Source organism: Pan troglodytes, chromosome 13, assembly GCF_028858775.2.
Source record: "Pan troglodytes isolate AG18354 chromosome 13, NHGRI_mPanTro3-v2.0_pri, whole genome shotgun sequence".
NCBI classification, from domain to species: Eukaryota; Metazoa; Chordata; class Mammalia; order Primates; family Hominidae; genus Pan; species Pan troglodytes.
The window spans coordinates 71,334,440-71,354,688 of record NC_072411.2 but is presented as its reverse complement, the minus strand read 5'-3'; the positions used below and the strand labels follow the sequence as shown (position 1 = coordinate 71,354,688).

The following is a 20,249-nucleotide window of genomic DNA, read 5'->3' as shown; positions in this document are numbered from 1 at the left end:
TGGGCTAAATGCTCAAATTAAAAGACACAGACTGGCAAATTGGATAAAGAGTCAAGACCCATCAGTGTGCTGTATTCAGGAAACCCATCTCACGTGCAGAGACACACATAGGCTCAAAATAAAGGGATGGAGGAAGATCTACCAAGCAAATGGAAAACACAAAAAAAGGCAGGGGTTGCAATCCTACTCTCTGATAAAACAGACTTTAAACCAACAAAGATCAGAAGAGACAAAGAAGGCCATTACATAATGGTAAAGGGATCAATTGAACAAGAAGAGCTAACTATCCTAAATATATATGCACCCAATACAGGAGCACCCAGATTCATAAAGCAAGTCCTTAGAGACCTACAAAGAGACTTAGACTCCCACACAATAATAATGGGAGACTTTAACACCCCACTGTCAACATTAGACAGATCCACAAGACAGAAAGTTAACAAAGATATCCAGGAATTGAACTGAGCTCTGCACCAAGCGGACCTAATAGACATCTACAGAACTCTCCACCCCAAATCAATAGAATATACATTCCTCTCAGCACCACATTGCACTTAGTTCAATATTGACCACATAGTTGGAAGTAAAGCACTCCCCATCAAATGTAAAAGGACAGAAATTATAACAAACTGTCTCTCAGACCACAGTGCAATCAAACTAGAACTCAGGATTAAGAAACTCACTCAAAACTGCTCAACTGCATGGAAACTGAACAATCTGCTCCTGAATGACTACTGGGTACATAAAGAAATGAAGACAGAAATAAAGATATTCTTTGAAACCAATGAGAACAAAGACACAACATACCAGAATCTCTGGGACACACTTAAAGCAGTGTGTAGAGGGAAATTTATAGCACTAAATGCCCACAAGAGAAAGCAGGAAAGATCTAAAATTGACACCCTAACATCACAATTAAAAGAACTAGAGAAGCCAGAGCAAACACATTCAAAAGCTAGCAGAAGGCAAGAAATAACTAAGATCAGAGCAGAACTGAAGGAGATAGAGACACAAAAAACCCTTCAAAAAAATCAATGAATCCAGGAGCTGGTTTTTTGAAAAGATCAACAAAATTGATAGACCAATAGGAAGACTAATAAAGAAAAAAGAGAGAAGAATCAAATAGACACAATAAAAAATGATAAAGGGGATATCACCACCGATCCCTCAGAAATACAAACTACCATCAGAGAATACTATACACACCTCTATGCAAATAAACTAGAAAATCTAGACGAAATGGATAAATTCCTGGACACATACACCCTCCCAAGACTAAACCAGGAAGAAGTTGAATCCCTGAATAGTCCAATAACAGGCTCTGAAATTGAGGCAATAATTAAGAGGCTAGCTACCAAAAGAAGTCCAGGACCAGACTGATTCACAGCTGAATTCTACCAGAGGTACAAGGAGGAGCTGGTACCATTCCTTCTGAAACTATTCCAATCAAAAGAAAAAGAGGGAATCCTCCCTAATTCATTTTATGAGGCCAGCATCATCCTGATACCAAAGCCTGGCAGAGACACAACCAAAAAGAGAATTTTAGACCAATATCCCTGATGAACATCGATGCAAAAATCTTCAATGAAATACTGGCAAACCGAATCCAGCAGCACATCAAAAAGTTTATCCACCATGATCAAGTGGGCTTCATCCCTGGGATGCAAGGCTGGTTCAACATACACAAATCAATAAGCGTAATCCATCATATAAACAGAACCAAAGACAAAAACCACATGATTATCTCAATAGACGCAGAAAAGGCCTTTGACAAAATTCAACAGCCCTTCATGCTAAAAACTCTCAATAAATTAGGTATCAATGGGACGTATCTCAAAATAATAAGAGCTATTTATGACCAACCCACAGCCAATATCATCCTGAATGGGCAAAAACTGGAAGCATTCCCTTTGAAAACTGTCACCACTCTTATTCAACATAGTGTTGGAAGTTCTGGCCAGGGCAATCAGGCAGGAGAAAGAAATAAAGGGTATCCAATTAGGAAAAGAGGAAGTCAAATTGTCCCCGTTTGCAGATGACATGATTGTATATTTAGAAAACCCCATCGTCTCAGCCCAAAATCTCCTTAAGCTGATAAGCAACTTCAGCAAAGTCTCAGGATACAAAATCAATGTGCAAAAATCACAAGCATTCCTATACACCAATAACAGACAAACAGAGAGCCAAATCATGAGTGAACTCCCATTCACAATTGCTTCAAAGAGAATAAAATACCTAGGAATCCAACTTACAAGGGATGTGAAGGACCTCTTCAAGGAGAACTACAAACCATTCTCAGTGAAATAAAAGGACACAAACAAATGAAGGAACATTCTATGCTTATGGATAGGAAGAATCAATATCGTGGAAATGGCCATACTGCCCAAGGTAATTTATAGATTCAATGCCATCCCCATCAAGCTACCAATGACTTTCTTCACAGAATTGGAAAAAACTACTTTAAAGTTCATATGGAACCAAAAAAGAGCCCACATTGCCAAGACAATCCTAAGCCAAAAGAACAAAGCTGGAGGCATCATGCTACCTGACTTCAAACTATACTACAAGGCTACAGTAACCAAAACAGCATGGTACTGGTACCAAAACAGAGATATAGACCAATGGAACAGAATAGAGCCCTCAGAAATAATACCACACATCTACAACCATCTGATCTTTGACAAACCTGACAAAAACAAGAAATGGGAAAAGGATTCCCTATTTAATAAATGGTGTTGGGAAAACTGGCTAGCCATATGTAGAAAGCTGAAACTGGATCCCTTCCTTACACCTTATACAAAAATTAATTCAAGATGGATTAAAGACTTACACGTCAGACCTAAAACCATAAAAACCCTAGAAGAAAACCTAGGCAATACCATTCAGGACATAGGCATGGGCAAGGACTTCATGTCTAAAACACCAAAAGCAGTGGCAACAAAAGCCAAAATTGATAAATGGGATCTAATTAAACTAAAGAGTTTCTGCACAGCAAAAGAAACTACCATCAGAGTGAACAGGCAACCTATAGAATGGGAGAAAATTTTTGCAATCTACCCATCTGACAAAGGGCTGATATCCAGAATCTACAAAGAACTTAAACAAATGTACAAGAAAAAAACAAACAACCCCATCAAAAAGTGGGCAAAGGACATGAACAGACACTTCTCAAAAGAAGACATTTATGCAGCCAACAGACACAGAAAAAATGCTGATCATCACTGAGCATCAGAGAAATGCAAATCAAAACCACAATGAGATATCATCTCACACTAGTTAGAATGGTGATCATTAAAAAGTCAGGAAACCACAGGTGCTGGAGAGGATGTGGAGAAATAGGAACACTTTTACACTGTTGGTGGGACTATAAACTAGTTCAACCATTGTGGAAGACAGTGTGGCGATTCCTCAAGGATCTAGAACTAGAAATACCATTTGACCCAGCCATGCCATTACTGAGTATATACCCAAAGGATTATAAATCATGCTGCTATAAAGACACATGCACACATATGTTTTTTGTGGCACTATTCACAATAGCAAAGACTTGGGACCAACCCAAAAGTCCATCAATGATAGACTGGATTAAGAAAATGTGGCACATATACACCATGGAATACTATGCAGCCATAAAAAAGGATGAGTTCCTGTCCTTTTTAGGGACATGAATGAAGCTGGAAACGATCATTCTGAGCAAACTATCGCAAGGACAGAAAACCAAACACCGCATGTTCTCACTCATAGGTGGGAATTGAACAATGAGAGCACTTGGACACAGGATGGGGAACATCACAAACTGGGACCTGTCGTGGGGTGGGGGGAGGGGGAAGGATAATATTAGGAGATACACCTAATGTAAATGACTAGTTAATGGGGGCAGCACACCAGCATGGCAGATGTATACATATGTAACAAACCTGCACGCTGTGCACATGTACCCCAGAACTTAAAGTAAAATAATAATAATAAAAAAGGAATTATAAAAAAAAGCAGCTTTGTAAAAATTGAGAGCAAATCTTTTTTCTTCCATTAGGGGATTATATTATATTTTTTAGATGATCACGTTTTCCCCCAAAGCTCTTTGTATGTAGACAATTTAAAATCCCAGGATAAGATAATGTTACCATGTTATGGTAATTCCTGCCTCAGATTTACAGGATAGCTTTCACGTCATGCTTGCGGGCATCAGTTCACTGGATTTTATCTGTTTTATCCGGAGGCAAATTTCATGAACTGCTGATGCCCTGCTTTCACCTGTACTAATCAACATGGGATGAAATCAAGCTAGCTTAAATTTTTTTCTCTTTATAAAATTGATACATGGTCAATGTAGACAGTTTATAGGATAGAGGAAACTATATAGAAAAAAATAAAATCACTCATATTCATATTCACACCACGCTGGAATAACTGCTATTAAAGCTTTGGTATATTTCCTTCTTGTTTATACAAGGATTTCAATGGGTGGGTTGGGGGTCCTTGGTTAATACCTATACTTGCAAAATTTTTATTTCATTAAACTTTTTACCATATAGGTTTAAAATCTATATTGTATTCTTTACACATGTTGATAACGTAATTGTGTACATAGCATGCTTGAGTGTGGACACTATTCTCTGGGCATTTTGATAATATTATACTTCTGTTTTTGCTTTGTAAGCTCAGCTTGGTGGTAGCCGGGTACTTTACCTTGTGTCCCTATGAACTTTATGCTTTCCAATATCCTTGTTAATGCCAATAGATTAGTCTGTGTCTAGCAATAATTATAAATTAAGTAATAATTTTTTCTCTTCGCAGCACAAAGTACATGCTCAAGTCATCAGATAACATGCTCCAATGGTCAGTGTATCCCAAGTGAATACAGGTGCGACCACGTCAGAGACTGCCCAGATGGAGCTGACGAGAATGACTGCCGTGAGTCTGTTTTAGTCCTTGCACTGTATTTGGTTTCACCCTTGTCCCTTTGGCATTTTAATCAATTTGTTAGATTTGTTGATGGACATAAATGCCTACAATACGCCTCTTGTTATTGCAATCTCTTGGCAGATTCTTTTGTGGATTAGGGGTGATGTTCTGATAAGAGTCTATTTTTAACAAGACATTCTAAGAGTGTCCTGCCTTAGTGCATCAAGTTTCTGTATTTTTTATAGTAAGAGACTTTTAACATGAACATAGATTCTGAAAGGAAGGATAATTAAATACATTGAGTACAGAATCAAGTTTGGTAAATTTTAACTGTTATTACACAGCTATAGTAAGTTTCTAGGTCAAATTTCTCACTAGTTTTCCTGCTTTTATGAACTCAACATTTTTCAGATTACCTTTGGAAAAGTGTTACATTTTGAAAATGTCTTTTCCTATAACAGCAGCATACTATATCTCTTTGTAACTGATCACCACAAAATAAGACATATAAATCATAGTATTCGATGTATAATGTATAACTATTACCACACCAAAATAAGAAAGTGCAATCATGGTTCATTATGTAGTAACAGGTAAGTAAAGAACAATCTTCCTCTTTCGAGGCTTATATAGAAGTGTTAGGATATGAGAAGATAGGAATTAGTCTGCTGTGTCAGTCCTATAGTCCATATAATTGTCTTTAATCTCAGGCATACCACAGTTTCTCTCTCTTTCTGTTTTTTATTTTTTATTTTTGAGAAGGAGTTTCACTCTTGTTGCCCAGGCTGAGTGTGATGGCATGCTCTCGGCTCACCGCAACCTCCACCTCCCAGGTTCAAGCGATTCTCCTGCCTCAGCCTCCCGAGTAGCTGGGATTACAGGCATGCGCCACCACGCCCGACTAATTTTTGTATTTTTAGTAGAGATGGCATTTCACCATGTTGGTCAGGCTGGTGTTGAACTTCTGACCTCAGGTGATCCACCCGCCTCGGCCTCCCAAAGTGCTGGGATTACAGGCATGAGCCACTGTGTCTGGCCCCTAGTTTCTCTGAAAAGTTCTTACAAGTCTAGCGTTTATGAATTTTTCCAGAAGTTCCTTGTGTTTTTAATATATATATATTTTTTAATATATACATATAATATATATTTCTGACAGGCCTTTTCGTGCAGTCCTGCATTTCATAAATTTACTATGTGCTGTATAAAGATATAGTCATGTGTCATTTAATGAGGGGGACACATTCTGAGAAATGTATTATTAGGCAATTTTGTTGTTGTGTGAACGTGATAGAGTGTTGTTAAACAAACCTGGATGGTATAGCCTACTGCACACCTAGGGTAAACAGTATATACCCTAGGCATATACTCTTGCTCCTAGGCTACAAACCTGAACACCATGTTTCCGTGCTAAATACTACAGGCAATTGGAACACAATGTTAAGTATTTATGTAGCTAAACATATGTAAACATAGAAAAGGTACAGCAAAAATATGGTATTATAATCTTAGGGGACCATTGTAGTACATGTAGTCCATGCGGTCTGTCATTGACCGAAAGAGCCACATGCGGTTCCTGACTATACTTCCTTTTGTTTGCTCTTAAATTTATATTTCAAACTTCAAGAAATTATCCCAGTATTCCATTAATTGGTGAGCAGGTTTTTGTGTACCTTAGAAATCTTGATCATAAACTTTTCAGTTATTATGTCTCCAACGGAAGATTCAAGTTTTAGCCTATTCTCACGGGATATCTCCTCTATTGTTTTATAATTTTGATTTAATTTTAGTTCTCTGGATTGTCTCTAAATTCCTTCCTTTGATACAAATGGTTTATTTTATGCTTTCTGATAAAAGAACTATCTTGTGTAAATTTTGCTAAACTTCCCAATATGGTGCCGTGACTAGGGTAGGAGCTAACATACATTGATTATGGCAAGCAAATTGTTTCTAGTCACGTACATTTCAAACTATACTGTTCATGGAAGAAATACTTGTATATGTGCAAAAGCAAGACCTATGCTTCCATCCATACCATGACCACATGGTGCATTTTTAAAAACGACCCTTCTCCAGTGCTTTCTCCCTTGCATGTTATTTTTCTTTGAGAGAAGCGTCTGTGCTATTTGTCATTGTCTCTCCATTTCCTAGCAGAGTTCCTAGTACAGTTCTGTTCTAATTTTCATCTGAAATATTCTTATTTATCTATTTATTTTTAATTTTACTTTAAGTTCTGGGATACATGTGTGACGTTCCCCTCTCTGTATCCATGTGTTCTCATCGTTCAACTCCCACTTATGAGTGAGAACATGTGGCGTTTGGTTTTCTATTCCTGTGTTAGTTTGCTGAGAATGATGGCTTCCAGCTTCATCCATGTCCTTGTAAAAGACATGAACTTGTTCCTTTTTAGGGCTGCGTAGTATTCCATGGTGTATATATGCTACATTTTCTTTATCCAGTCTATCATTGATGGGCATTTGGGTTGATTCCAAGTCTTTGCTATTATAAATAGTGCTACAATAAACATACATGTGCATATGTCTTTATTTTTTGAAAGACATTACAGTGTTTCCACTTTGGATTTACCTTCACTCTGGAAATTATGAAAAGAATTTAGACTAAACTCTGGCAAGTTTAGAGATGGTAGCGTGTGTCTGGATGCCACAGAATAGCAAGTTCAGGGGTCAAAGATTCTCCTTTCAGTGCTTTGTAAAGCACACAGTAGATTCTTCATTGAGGCAAATGAAGAAGACATTTTTGATTAATAATAATGATAAACCATATATTATATTTTGTAGCATTTTATAAATTTCAGAGCATTATATAAATTCTAGTTGTTACTATTAGGTTCCTTTATGAGGACAATAGGGCAGGCACTATTATAATCTTTTATGAATAAACAAAAACTTCAAAGAGAAGAGTGACTTGTTTGAGGTTGTATAGTAGAGATAGGGCTTAATTTGTCTTCTAGTTCCAAGTCTGGTGATTGCTTTTCATGGAGGGCTTTATTTACAGAAGGAGAAAGTCCTATCTTGTACAAGTTAAGAGACCACCAGAGGCCTGTACCACCAGCCAAAAGTCTGTGTCTTTATCCCTTATTTACAAGTAGATGAAAATGAGTGCTTTACTGCAAATGCAGTGGGACTAAAGGAACTGCTACTTTGGGGAAAATAAAAGTCAGCTGAAACAGAATGTTTGCAGCCAAGACTAAAGTCACTAATACAACCGGCTCACAACTTTGCCAATGAACCTTCTGGCAAAAACCTGGCAGGATACGAATATGTAAGTAGCCGCTGTAAAAGGGAACGAAGCAGAGGAAATGAACTTTGTAAGTTATTATATCTGGGCAGGAATTTTTAATCAAGTTTTTTTTATTTAAAAAAATTTAAGTACAAATAGTTGGTGAAATAATGATTCACTAAGGAAAGAAAACCAAATTTGGCTTACTGTTTCTGGAATCATACAAGTCATGAACCCTTCAGGGCACACTGTGACCTAAAATGAATCACATGCATGTAAGGGATTTTGCAATGAGGCATTCTTTCCTATTTCCCTCTACCTTGTTTATTTATTGCTAAGTTTCATTTATGGAGGAGTGTAAAAAAAAAAACCTCAGAAATCAGAGGAAATGTAGAAAAGAATCTTCTTATTCTTTTGTTAGTGCTTTGATCTGGTCACAGTCAGATATATACAAGAAGGAAATGAATGGCCTCAATCAAAGTCCTTAGAAAATGCTAGTATAGGGGATGGGTTGCAGGAGTGATCCCATTTTGTTTTCCTTCTTTGTTTAAAGCTCTTGTGGAAAGTGGGAAAGGGAACTGCCAGTCACCGAGCACCAGCCACCACCTTACCCACTTTTCATGTCAATGCTGCAAGGTGGGTATGAGGACCAGCTCTGTTTTACAGAGATTGTAGAGATGATCAAGATGTAAGAGGAGGGGAGCCAGGATTTTAACCTAGGTCTAAACCATATGCCTGTGCTCTTAAAAGATTTTGCTTTAGGAATAGAAACGTGTAACTTATTTTTGTTTAAAGGTTACTTAGCTATTTTATTATTTTTACATATTATTGTCTAAACCTTTTTTAGTATGGAAGGTTTTTTTTAACATATACAAAAGGAGCATGAATTGTATAGTGAACCTCTTTGTATGCATCACTCAATTACATCACCGATGAACTCATAACTAATATTGTTTTATTTATTCTCTTTATTCTCCCCATTATTCTGAAGTATTTCTTAGACATTGTATAATTCCACCTGTAAATATTTCAGTATTTATCTCTAAAATATAAGGACTAAAACATAACCATAATATCATTATCACACCTAAAAATTAAACAACTCTTCTTTAAAATAATCAGATATTGAGTCAGTTTCTAAAATTCCCCAATCATCTTGTTATTTTTTACAGTTTGATTATTTAAATCAAAGTCCAAATAAAATCTTTATGTTCAAATTAGTTGATATGTCTCATAAGCCTTTCAATTTGTGGGGTTTCCTTCTATTTCTGTTCTTTACCCCTTGCAATTTACTTGTTAAAAAAAAAAAGAACCCAGGTCACTTGTCCTGGAGTTTCCCACAGTCTGGCTTGTGTTCATTGTGTCCCCTGATGTCCTTTAACACATTCTCTGTCCTCTGTATTTCTTGGCAATTAGTAGCTAGACCTGGAGCAGGGTTTCTCGACCTTCACTCTAATGACATTTGGGACCGGACAGTTCTTTCTTGTGCATTGTAGAATGTCTAACAGTATCTCTGGCCTCTATCCACTAGATGTCTGTAGCATTGCCCAGTCGTGACAATCCAAAATGTCTCTGGACGTTGTCAAATGTCCTCCAGGAGCAAAATCATCCAGTTAGAACCACTGATTTAGGGGACTGAACAGGTGCAAGGATTTTCTTGGCGGGGAAACAAGGGAAGGCAAGAGTACTTTTTATATAAATCTGTGTATTTTCATTAGGAGACACAGGATAGCTAGCTGTCTGTGATGTGAGTAGCCATTGATGATCATTGCTGAAATCCATTTAGTCATAGCAGTACTTAGTTATTTTAAATGTTGCATTAGATATATAACAGCTGTTATTAGTTGCTTTAAATTAGAATGTTTTCATGTGATCAAAGATTAAATGAGGCTTAGCCAGAAATCATCTTCATGAGACATGACACTTTATTATTTCTGCAGTGACGATGCATGGAAATTGTTACTTGTGGACAAACTTAGAATTAGCCTGTGAATGGGGCTTTTGTTTTTCTATTTCTCAGAAATAGAATGGCCTATAGGGAGGAATATATTAGGTACCTGGAAACCACCTAAAAATAGTAAAGGATGTTGGAAAAGCTCCAAAGAAGGACTCAATTCTTCCCTCTAATATTCAAAAGGATTAGGGAGCTTGATGTTGTAGTTTGTAGCCCTGCCATTCATTCCAGGCCCCTAGGTTGTAGTTCATACCCTTTCAAGCTTCTAAAATCAAGACACTGAGCTCCAAGACAGAGTACCTTGTGTCCATTCCGAGCATTCCTTTATAGAAAAAAGAGTGGTGTGTAAGAGTCCTCTCAGGGAGGCAGGCAGGGAGAGAGGAGGTGAGAGAATGGTCGAGATGGTAAGGAAGGGGAGGATATTAGGGTCTCAACAAAAAGATTATTTTTGAGATAAATGTGGTATAGTATGAGAGATTCTTATTGCATTTGGTCTTTTTATCTGCTTCGTCTTTATATGCATAAGATATTGGTGGTTATTTTACCCTTTTAGAAAAATTTCTGAATATATATATATTAAAAGCTGTGTAACAGGTAAAAGCTCATTTTCCCCCTTAGTTCTTTTATTATTCAATCTGGTCATCTGTAAAATGGCATCTCATATTAAACAGCTTGTCAATTAACTTTTTTTTTTTTTTTAAGGAACAGAGAGATTCAAAACTGCGGTCCATTTTACTTCTAATGGGATTAGCATCAAGGAAAAACCACTCATGCAGGGTCTAAGATAAACATCAGAACAATGCAGCAATTATAGGTCATTCAATTAATATATTGATGTGACTTTCAGTTGCTCAAAAATAGTACAGTTTTTTTCTGTTAAGTGAAAAGATTATTTTGCTTTTTCAAGCACCATATTAGAATGATTTTGGTGTGAATAAAACTATTGCTAATTATCGTTGGTTTGCAGCACTTCTCTTTTGTTACTTAGGAATGCCAAAGAAAGGGTAAAATCCCTGTTACAATGAAGGCTTTCTTGCTGGTAATCAGCAGTATTTGGTCTGCCTGCAACTGGGGCTGCTTTGTCCCAGAAGTTTTATTTCTATTGACTTTCTGCTCTTTAGAATTTAAACATTTTTCTTTATATCTTTAACTGCTGAAACTCCAGCTGAGGGAACAGTGGGAGGGGAATAAAGAAGAAGGTTAAAGTCATTTTGTGGACTGTGAGGGTGCATGAAGAACATGTTCTTCAAACTCAGTTCCACATTTAAGCTGCCCAGCGAGCCTTGCCCTTGCTATTCTCTCTCTCCCTGAAGCCAGAAAGAAGAAGCAGGCGACTCTCCAAAGGACCCCATCTTACCTGTCACATCACAGATGTACCTTTTTAGCATTCTCACAATTGAGATAGGATTCAGAGCCCTGAAACCTGGAGGAAGGAAAGAAAACTCTCTTTTATTTAGTTTCCATCATACAAGGATGTTATAAATATCCCCCATCTTTAAAAAGATCCTAAGATCCCTCTTAGCTGTTGCCAATTACTCTGCTCCCTTTTACAACAGAGTTTCCTAGCATTAATGTTAATGGCTGTTTCCATTTACCCTCGTCCTGTTTCTTTCTTTAAAAAATTTTTTTTAACACATGTAATATATCCAACTGATTGTCCTTTTTTTAGAACCCACTGAAAATAGTCCTTCATCTTCACCAATCTCCTGAAAATATTCTTTCAATGCTACCAGTGACTGCCATTATGCTAAGCCTAACGGTTCTTGTTCAAATATCACTTCTCAGAGAGCTACTCCCCACAGTTACTCTTTACCTTTTACCCAGCTCTATTTTTGCAACTTTTTTTCCCATTGTGACATTTACTTTAATAGCTGTAATTTCACTCTCCCAAATAGAATGTCTGTTCCATGAGAAATGGGATTTTATTTCATTCTTTAGTACCTTGCACACTATAGCTGTGCAATAATTTTTTTTGTATGGATTGATTAATAAAATGCTGTGGGAATTGCTACTTCACTTGTAATTTTGTTTACCTTTTAATTTAATTCTTAGCACAGTATCTATGAAGTCAGATTTCAATAAATACATGTTGAGCACAAGAGAATTCTAATTAAGAAGAAGGCAGCACTCTGTAGAATAACTGGTTTCTAGGATATTGACATTCATCCAGCAATGATTTGCTGATGAGTATTCAAATTATTTGGGGCTACATTTCCAGCAGGGAGGCTGAGCCACACCATTTCTAGTGATTGGAAAGTGGCTACTCTTATAATGCTGGGGTGCAGCTAGTTTTCCTGTCTCTTTGATTAGATTTTGTCTTTTGTTCTGCCCAGGTGGGTCCCTGGGAATAACTACTAAAGTATGAAACCATGGTGTTGTCTGGCTTTCAATGAAAACATGTAGCCCCGTGCCACTAAACATGATGTACATTATAAACATTTGTTTACCCCTTAGAAGGCATCTTACTTCTTTGTACTATTCCTTGGAGCATTTGATGCACATTTTTCCATCTTGTTGCTCGGTCACTTTTGTAATAGAGCTTGTGTGAGTTTTTTTTTTTTAAGGAATTTAGAACTATGTCAGTTTTTATCTCCTTTGCAGTTTTTGGTGATAGCTCTGTTATGGGAAGAAGGCAGTGCTGTGGATCTGGACTCCTTGGAGCAACCCTCTCAGGCACATTTCTAGTTGAGGTCTAAGATTAGGTCACTGTGGATAGAGACCAGCAAGGAATCTCAGGCTTAAGACCCAGCTAGTACAAAGGGAGTGAGCTAAGGAAAACTAGGTAACTTAGTTTATTTCTCTTTTTGCTTTGGCTTCCTGAAAGCCACCCAGACTAAACTTGATGTTAGTTCAATTCTACAAGTCCTCGGGATGACCATATTTTCTTTCTCTTTCCAAGGTGCTGAATTTCTTTCTTTCTTTCTTTCTTTCTTTCTTTCTTTCTTTCTTTCTTTCTTTCCTTCTTTCTTTCTTTCTTTCCTTCTTTCTTTCTTTCCTTCTTTCTTTCTTTCTTTCTTTCCTTCTTTCTTTCTTTCCTTCTTTCTTTCTTTCTTCTTTCTGAATTTCTTTTTTAATAAATCTGGTTTTATATAACTTTTTATTGAAAGCTTCTTCAAATTACTTTTGGACTGGGGAAGGATATGCTTCTCTTTTTTTTTCCTTGTGTATTACTGCATTCCCTAGCAGCTAGTCCATGATGGCAGTCACTTTAGGGACTTGAAATTCACCAGGAATGGGGGTTTGGGGAGTCGTGGTGGTACCTTCATGAGACTAACTTTATGGCCTGTTTTTTGGTATTGACTCTCCTGTTTGTCCTGGTACTCCTTCTGGAAAGTTATTTTTCCTGCGTAGGTTTCCTAGAATTCCTAGATTATATCATATTGAAGTACTTTGTTAACTATGCCATAAGTTGTGGGAAACTAGAGTTGGCCTCACTTCTCCCTTCTTCCTAATGTGGATGGGAAACTGACTGGCAGAAAGAAAATCTTCCCCCCTTCCTCTTGGGTTTCTTCTTTTTCTTTTCATAATCTCTTTTAAGAATTTTCTATTACCATTTCATTCAATTTCTTTCTTCTTTAATTTTTTGCTTCTTCCTGTTACTTACTCTGCAGTCTATAAGTGGTAGATGTATCTGTAGTAGTGGTTAGTAACCTGGGTTATGGAGCCAGGTTGATTGGATTTGAATTCTGGCTCTCCAACTTTACCAGTTATGTGACCTTTTTCAAATTCCTTAACCTCTTAATGCTCAGGTTCTTACTCTATAAAATGGGAGTCATCATAGTATTTACTTCATGAGGTTGTTATGAAGATGAAATGAGTTTATACATATTGAGTACTTTGACACATGTCTGGCACATAGTTTTTAATACATGTTATTGATGATGATGATGATGATGATTGCTTGTTTAACTTTGTGGGTAGCGTTTGCAAGTAAGTGCTGGTGGCCAAACTGGTAGATTCTTTCTGGCAAATCATTACATTGACTGGATTAATCTGTCTTGGAGCCAGAGGAAATAACATAAAGTAACTTATAAAGGATGACTCTAGGACCTTGAAAAGTCCCAGGTGTCTGGGCTGGACTTGTATCGGTAATTTCTCGTGTGTGTGTGTGTGTTTCCCAATCTTGGCTTAAGTTTCCTAACCTACTTTTAAGATCCCTTCTTCATAATAATGGTTTTTTCTATGTTGTCCTCAGCCATGTTGTCAAATTGTGAGAATAAAACATGTCTGCAGTCTTCCTGTCAAGATAATAATGAACAGTGCCTTATATTTGTATCTTACTCTGCTTAAAATGATTTCCATTCTAAGAGGTCTACAAGGTCTTCAAACTACATTTCTACACCCTCCTCCCTGATTATGTAAACAGAACTATAGCATGGAAATTTCTTGCTTCAAACCAAATCATTAACAGTGAAAAAACATAAAAACTCTTGTCTGCATAATTTTGGGGCAGCTCCCAATTATGGGGGAACAAATCTGAACATGTATCATTTGGGATTGGGAGAAAGTAAAGAAAGGGCAAGCAAGGAGTGGTATGAGGAAGGATATTCTTACCTTTTTGTGTTAGAAAAAACCTTAAAGGTCTGAGCCTTAATTTATAGCTACTTGTTGATCTTTCCATTAAAACCAAATTCAGAAGGAAGAGTTTCCTTGGTGTTCTTATATATGATCTCCTCTCATATTGCACTTTACCCTATACTTAAATTCTTGCAGGACATTATAGCCACATGATGGATTTGCTCTGTGGGAAGAAGGTTAGACTTAGGCTTGCCAAGCAAATGAACCAAAAAATAAGACTTTAGATATCTCCCAGTTGGAAGCTCAAAGGATTGTGAATTATTGTTTTCTGGAGTAGATTGAAACTCATTAACATCTTTAGCAATGGTAGTAGAATCCATTCATTTCTTTCTTTGCTCAGTGTTAACAGTTTGGACCTGTTGTCTCTGTGTGGGTCTCCAAAGAGGGAAAACCATTCAGAAACAGATTTTCAGGTATTTTCAGTATTTAGTGGAGTTAGGGAGCTCTGTGCAATCTTTCCTATGAGTATACATCCCAGGTTAACTATGCACCGAAGAGATCAAGGTGTGCAGGGGTTGAGAGGGGTCCTCTGCTGATTGAGAGTGATTCTTTATCAGTGTGGATGGAGACAAGAAAGCTGTGTGTTCCTCATTCCAAAAGTCAAACTGCTGACCTCTGGCCATCACAATACCCTCCCTGATGATATCAAGCTGGGCTTCTTGTTTGTTGGGTGGGGAATGGGCCTTGTCAGTAAACTTGTAGTCATGTCAGTGGTTACAGTTTTAATTTTTCCCCTTTCAATTTTCTGGCACTGGCTCTCAAAAAGCAGGATGAGGAAAACGAGAGATCCATCCAACACACTTATTCCAGATTCTTTATATTTATAATTATCACCTTAAATGAAGTAGCCACCGTTCAAGCCCAGATTAATTTTCCTCCAGACAGATAGCTTATCTATTGCAAAGAGCTGGGTTTTCTACGAGTTTTTCTTCTGCTTGCTGCTGCTCTTAAAAGGCTAGATAACACATTGACTCTAGGAGCTATCTGGCTCACAGGGGCAAAGGAATTGCTTGCTGAGCTCACCTGGTCTTTTGCATCTCTTGAAGGGAGAATTAATAAACATCACTTGAAGGGAGAGTTGTGTGACTCATTTGAAGGCACATTTGTAAGGCATATCATCTCAGCGAGGAAAGACGCAATAACTCTAGGCACTGGCTCACTTTTGGACTATTAAAAAACAAAATAAAATTCAGAAAAAATTTTAAATTTTAACCAGCTATTTAAAAATGCCTTCCATTTTAACATATGATTGACTATATGTAACTCTGGCAATTGAGATATTTAAGGACACTTAATAAACTAGCTTTGAACCTCTGGAGATGAGAAGAGTTAGGCTTATTCCTTTACTATACCAAAAAAAAGATCATTGGAGAGTCCATTTTTTTAAAAAGTGCAAGTTGTTAACATGGCACAAGTTTAGTACAGTTTCAGCACAGAATTTTGTGCATGGCTTCTGCTTGAAAAGACTTGGGACTATCCAAAGAATTATCTTCAATATATTTATATCTCTATAAAATCTCAAATTGGGTTCTTAAGTGCAAAATTGAGACTCAAAGTCAACTAAGACATACCTTTTCCTTGGTTAAAAAGAAATCAGAAGATGACCTGATAATCATTACAAAAATAATCTTTCATGAAGAAGATGGTCAGACCAAGGAAGATATCACATTTGTGAAAAGGAGGGTATTCAAAGGCCATAAAAGGCAGAACTTCAAAATATTTTAAAAAGCCGAATGAACTAAAATGTTCACCTGTGATAAATAATAGCAACATTGAACATTTCTCGAGCACAGAGAGTAATGTCCCACTCCTGTACTAAGTGTGCACAGTGAGAAATGTCCCACCCCCGTACTAATTGTTGGGGATTCTAAAATGAGTAAGACAGGATCCTTGATCTCAGGGAGTTTCATTATGTCATGGCGGAAAGAGATCAACAATCCACAGAATAAAGCCTCCAGTAAGAAGTCATGAGAGACAGGTGGTCCAAGTCTGGCAACTAGAGAGGAGGGACAGATAGCACGTTATTCCTGTAAGGGACTTCCTGATTTTCAACTGTGACCTAGAAAACCAGGTCCAGTGAGTAGCAGTGAGGTGGTCATATGTACATAATGTGGCAACAACAATTTGTGCTTTGAAAGCACATTATGCTTTTCAACATGCTTTACCAGACATGGTCTTTTCAGGCCGCTCTACCCTGTGCAGTAGGTTATCCAAATGTGCAGATAGGGAAGTAGCAACATAGAGAGGACATGAAGCTTGAGTCACAGTAAATAGCTGCTTAGTGGTACCTCTGGGCCGCCAGGGCTCCTGAACTCTAGGCCTGCTTTCTTTCTCCAACCCGCCAGTGGAAGAAATGGCCTTTCTTTTTTCCAAGCTTGTGCTGTGGTACTTTAGTTTCCTGGGATGTTATCTGTATCATGTAAAAGAATGTTTGATTTTGAACTAAAGTTAAATTCTTTCTCATTCTTCATCTTTTGGCTCAAAAGTCATTTCTTTAGGGGATACTTTTCTGGGCCCCCAAATCTCTCTGCTATGCAGTCTCACAGTCCTCTGTACTTTCCACATTAGCACTTATCCCAGTTTGTAGTTTACCATTTGTGTCTTATTTGATTAATGTCTGTCTCACCTGTCAAGCCTTACTCTCCATGAAGCCAGGGAGCATATTTCTTTTGTGTATCAATATATGCATTTAGTGACTTGCATATAGTAATCACTCAATAAATGTTTGCTGAAGGAAATTTAAGGTTTGTTTACTGTTTCCTTTTTTTTTTTTTTTTTTTTTACAATAGAGTACCCAACATGTGAGCAGCTTACTTGTGACAATGGGGCCTGCTATAACACCAGTCAGAAGTGTGATTGGAAAGTTGATTGCAGGGACTCCTCAGATGAAATCAACTGCAGTAAGTATTGTGCACAAGATGTGCAGTTGTGTGCTGAAGCTGGTTTATACTGGTTTGAGAGAGCCAATATGTACATCTCTTCCCAAGTTTAGGTTCAGTGAATTCATGTTGGTAGTTTGAAGTCAGCCGTTGGTAGGAGTATTTACACACTGGAAATCGGCAAACACTACAAACCAGGGCCTTTTTGTTCCTGGATAACTGGTTCTTAAACATTTACCAGCACACCACTGCTTAATAAGAATCCCTTTTTAAACTGGAGATGCTCTTCCTTTGAGATTAAGTGGCTACAATGGAGTTAACTTCTCTCTTTTCTTTCCCTTCTTAACCTTCTGTTGCAGCTGAGATATGCTTGCACAATGAGTTTTCATGTGGCAGTGGAGAGTGTATCCCTCGTGCTTATGTCTGTGACCATGACAATGATTGCCAAGACGGCAGTGATGAACATGCTTGCAGTACGGTGATTTCTTTATGCTGGGTCATGTTGTTGGGAGTGTTTTGTTTTGTTTCGGTTTTGTTTTGTTTTATCCCCCCGCTCCCCCACCAATGTACCTCTTTTTTTCAAGGAGAAGAGTCACTACGTTTGATGGCAGATGGAATCAGACGGTCACTAGGGGTCTTGGCACAAGCCTTTGTGGTGTTGCTCGACCTGGGCTCCTTTATTTTCCAAGGATCTGTGTAGACGTAAAGGGCTGGTGATGGACAGTTTGCCTTCTTTCCTTAGGCTCCAGGGGTACAGGATATATTGTATCACTGGATTCTCAAATGACCCATACCTCTGACAACCTTGATAGTAGAATGAGAGAAGTGTTTTTAAGGGAAAGGAAGTTCCTAGGAGTGGCTCTAACTCTCCTCTTTACTTTGAAATTTCTGCTGCATTAAAGTTGGAGGGTCAGGAAAGTTTCTTTTTCTTCGTTTTCTTTTTTTGGAGATGGAGTTTTGCTTTGTTGCCCGGGCTGGAGTACAGTGGCGCGATCTTGGCTTACTGCAACTTCCGCCTCCTGGGTTCAAGCAGTTCTCCTGCTTCAGCCTCCCGAATAGCTGGGATCACAGGCATGCACCACCATGTCTGGCTAATTTTGTGTTTTTAGTAGAGATGGGGTTTCACCGTGTTGGCCAGGCTGGTCTCGAACTCCTGATCTCAAGTGATCCGCCCGCCTCGGCCTCCCAAACTGCTGGTATTATGGGTATGAGCCACCACGCCCAGCCTGAAAGTTTCAGTGTGGTATAGGTGGCTTTCTTGCCTCCACTTCTTCACTCTGACCTTGCTTTTATGTCCATGCTGTTGCCTGCAATGCAAATGACCTCTCTTATTGTTGCCACCTCTCCACTTATGTTTTTTGGAAAGAGTAAAGTTAGAAGACTCTGTGAAAGAGTTTTACTATGTTCAGTAAGTTGGCAGCTTTGAGTGGTGATTTATTTACTAGAATGTATGATTTCCCTCCACACCTCTTTTGATTGGTTGGTACCCATGCCTTAGGGTGTTGTTAAATATTTTCGATATCACCCTAATTTTCAATGAGCCATGCCTGACTTCCTTTCTGGAACCTGGGCTTATTTCAGTGACAGAGAATTAAAGAGAATGTGACATCGTGGAATGGTTGACTCAGAATCATTTGGTCATAGATTAGCAATTACGGAGCTTGTAGTAAAGTATGAGAACGTTGGATGTTGTCATGTCTGCAGCATCTTTGTCTGCATTTTCTGTTCTGTGCCAACGCATTGCAAACCATCTTGTTTTTAATTTTTTTTTTTTTTTTTTTTTTTTGAGACAGGGTCTCACTCTGTCACCCAGGCTGGAGTGCAGTGGTGCGATCTTGGCTCACTGCAACTCCACACACCCCCACCAGGCTCATGCCATCCTCCCACCTCAGCCTCCCGAGTAGCTGAGACTACAGACATGTACCACCATGCTTGGCTATTTATTTTTATTTTTCGTATTTTTGGTAGAGATGAGGTCTCACCATGTTGCCCAGGCTGATCTAATTTTTAATCTTGAAAAACAGAAACCGGCACCTGAGTTCATTTCCTGGACCCAAAGCTGCTGTTATCTTCTTCTTTCTCTCTCTTTTTTTTCCTGCTTTTTAAAAATTTTTGTCAAGATATCTAAGGGATTAAATTGATATAGAAATTTCAATTTCTAGGAGTACTGCTTAGGCAGTGAGGTGAGAGCACTTTCAGTTTTTCCCGGTGATTTGTGTCTTTGGAGTGCAGCTGTTGCTTTATTCCAGACTATCCGACCTGCGGTGGTTACCAGTTCACTTGCCCCAGTGGCCGATGCATTTATCAAAACTGGGTTTGTGATGGAGAAGATGACTGTAAAGATAATGGAGATGAAGATGGATGTGGTAAGGAGGGGAAGAGATTCCTACTGAAAAGCATTTTCTTCAAGTGTTTTCCAGCGCTTGTTTTTTCTCCTTTCCTTTTTAGAAATTTTGTGTGACAAGCAAGCCTCAGGATTGGCTGGAGTTGAAGGGGTTGTTTAGGAACTCAGTGGGTGGGGAAGAAGGAGGTGACTGCGCTAACTTCTCCTAAGAAGATTCAGAACACAAATACAGATTAAATGATAATCCTCTCCTTTCTATCTTTAAGGCAAAATAGGTAGGACAGTCTCTGCCTCTTCTATACCCCAGTCTGACTTTCTCCCTGTAAGACTGCCTGTTTTAAATAGATTTAAA

At 38.1% G+C, this 20,249-nt stretch overlaps 1 protein-coding gene across 4 annotated transcripts in view; it reads left to right on the top strand.

Moving 5' to 3' along the window:
* Nucleotides 1–20,249, top strand: part of LRP2 (LDL receptor related protein 2) — a 232,678-nt gene that overhangs the window by 47,688 nt on the left and 164,741 nt on the right. For 3 of the 4 annotated variants that reach the window (XM_515882.7, XM_054679930.2, XM_054679932.1), the window contains exons 4-7: nucleotides 4,798–4,914; nucleotides 17,464–17,574; nucleotides 17,913–18,026; nucleotides 19,803–19,919. In XM_515882.7, coding sequence (XP_515882.5) covers nucleotides 4,798–4,914; nucleotides 17,464–17,574; nucleotides 17,913–18,026; nucleotides 19,803–19,919 — 459 coding nt within the window. The remainder of the gene's footprint in view (nucleotides 1–4,797; nucleotides 4,915–17,463; nucleotides 17,575–17,912; nucleotides 18,027–19,802; nucleotides 19,920–20,249) is intronic. The other variant, XM_054679929.2, reaches the window with a different exon arrangement.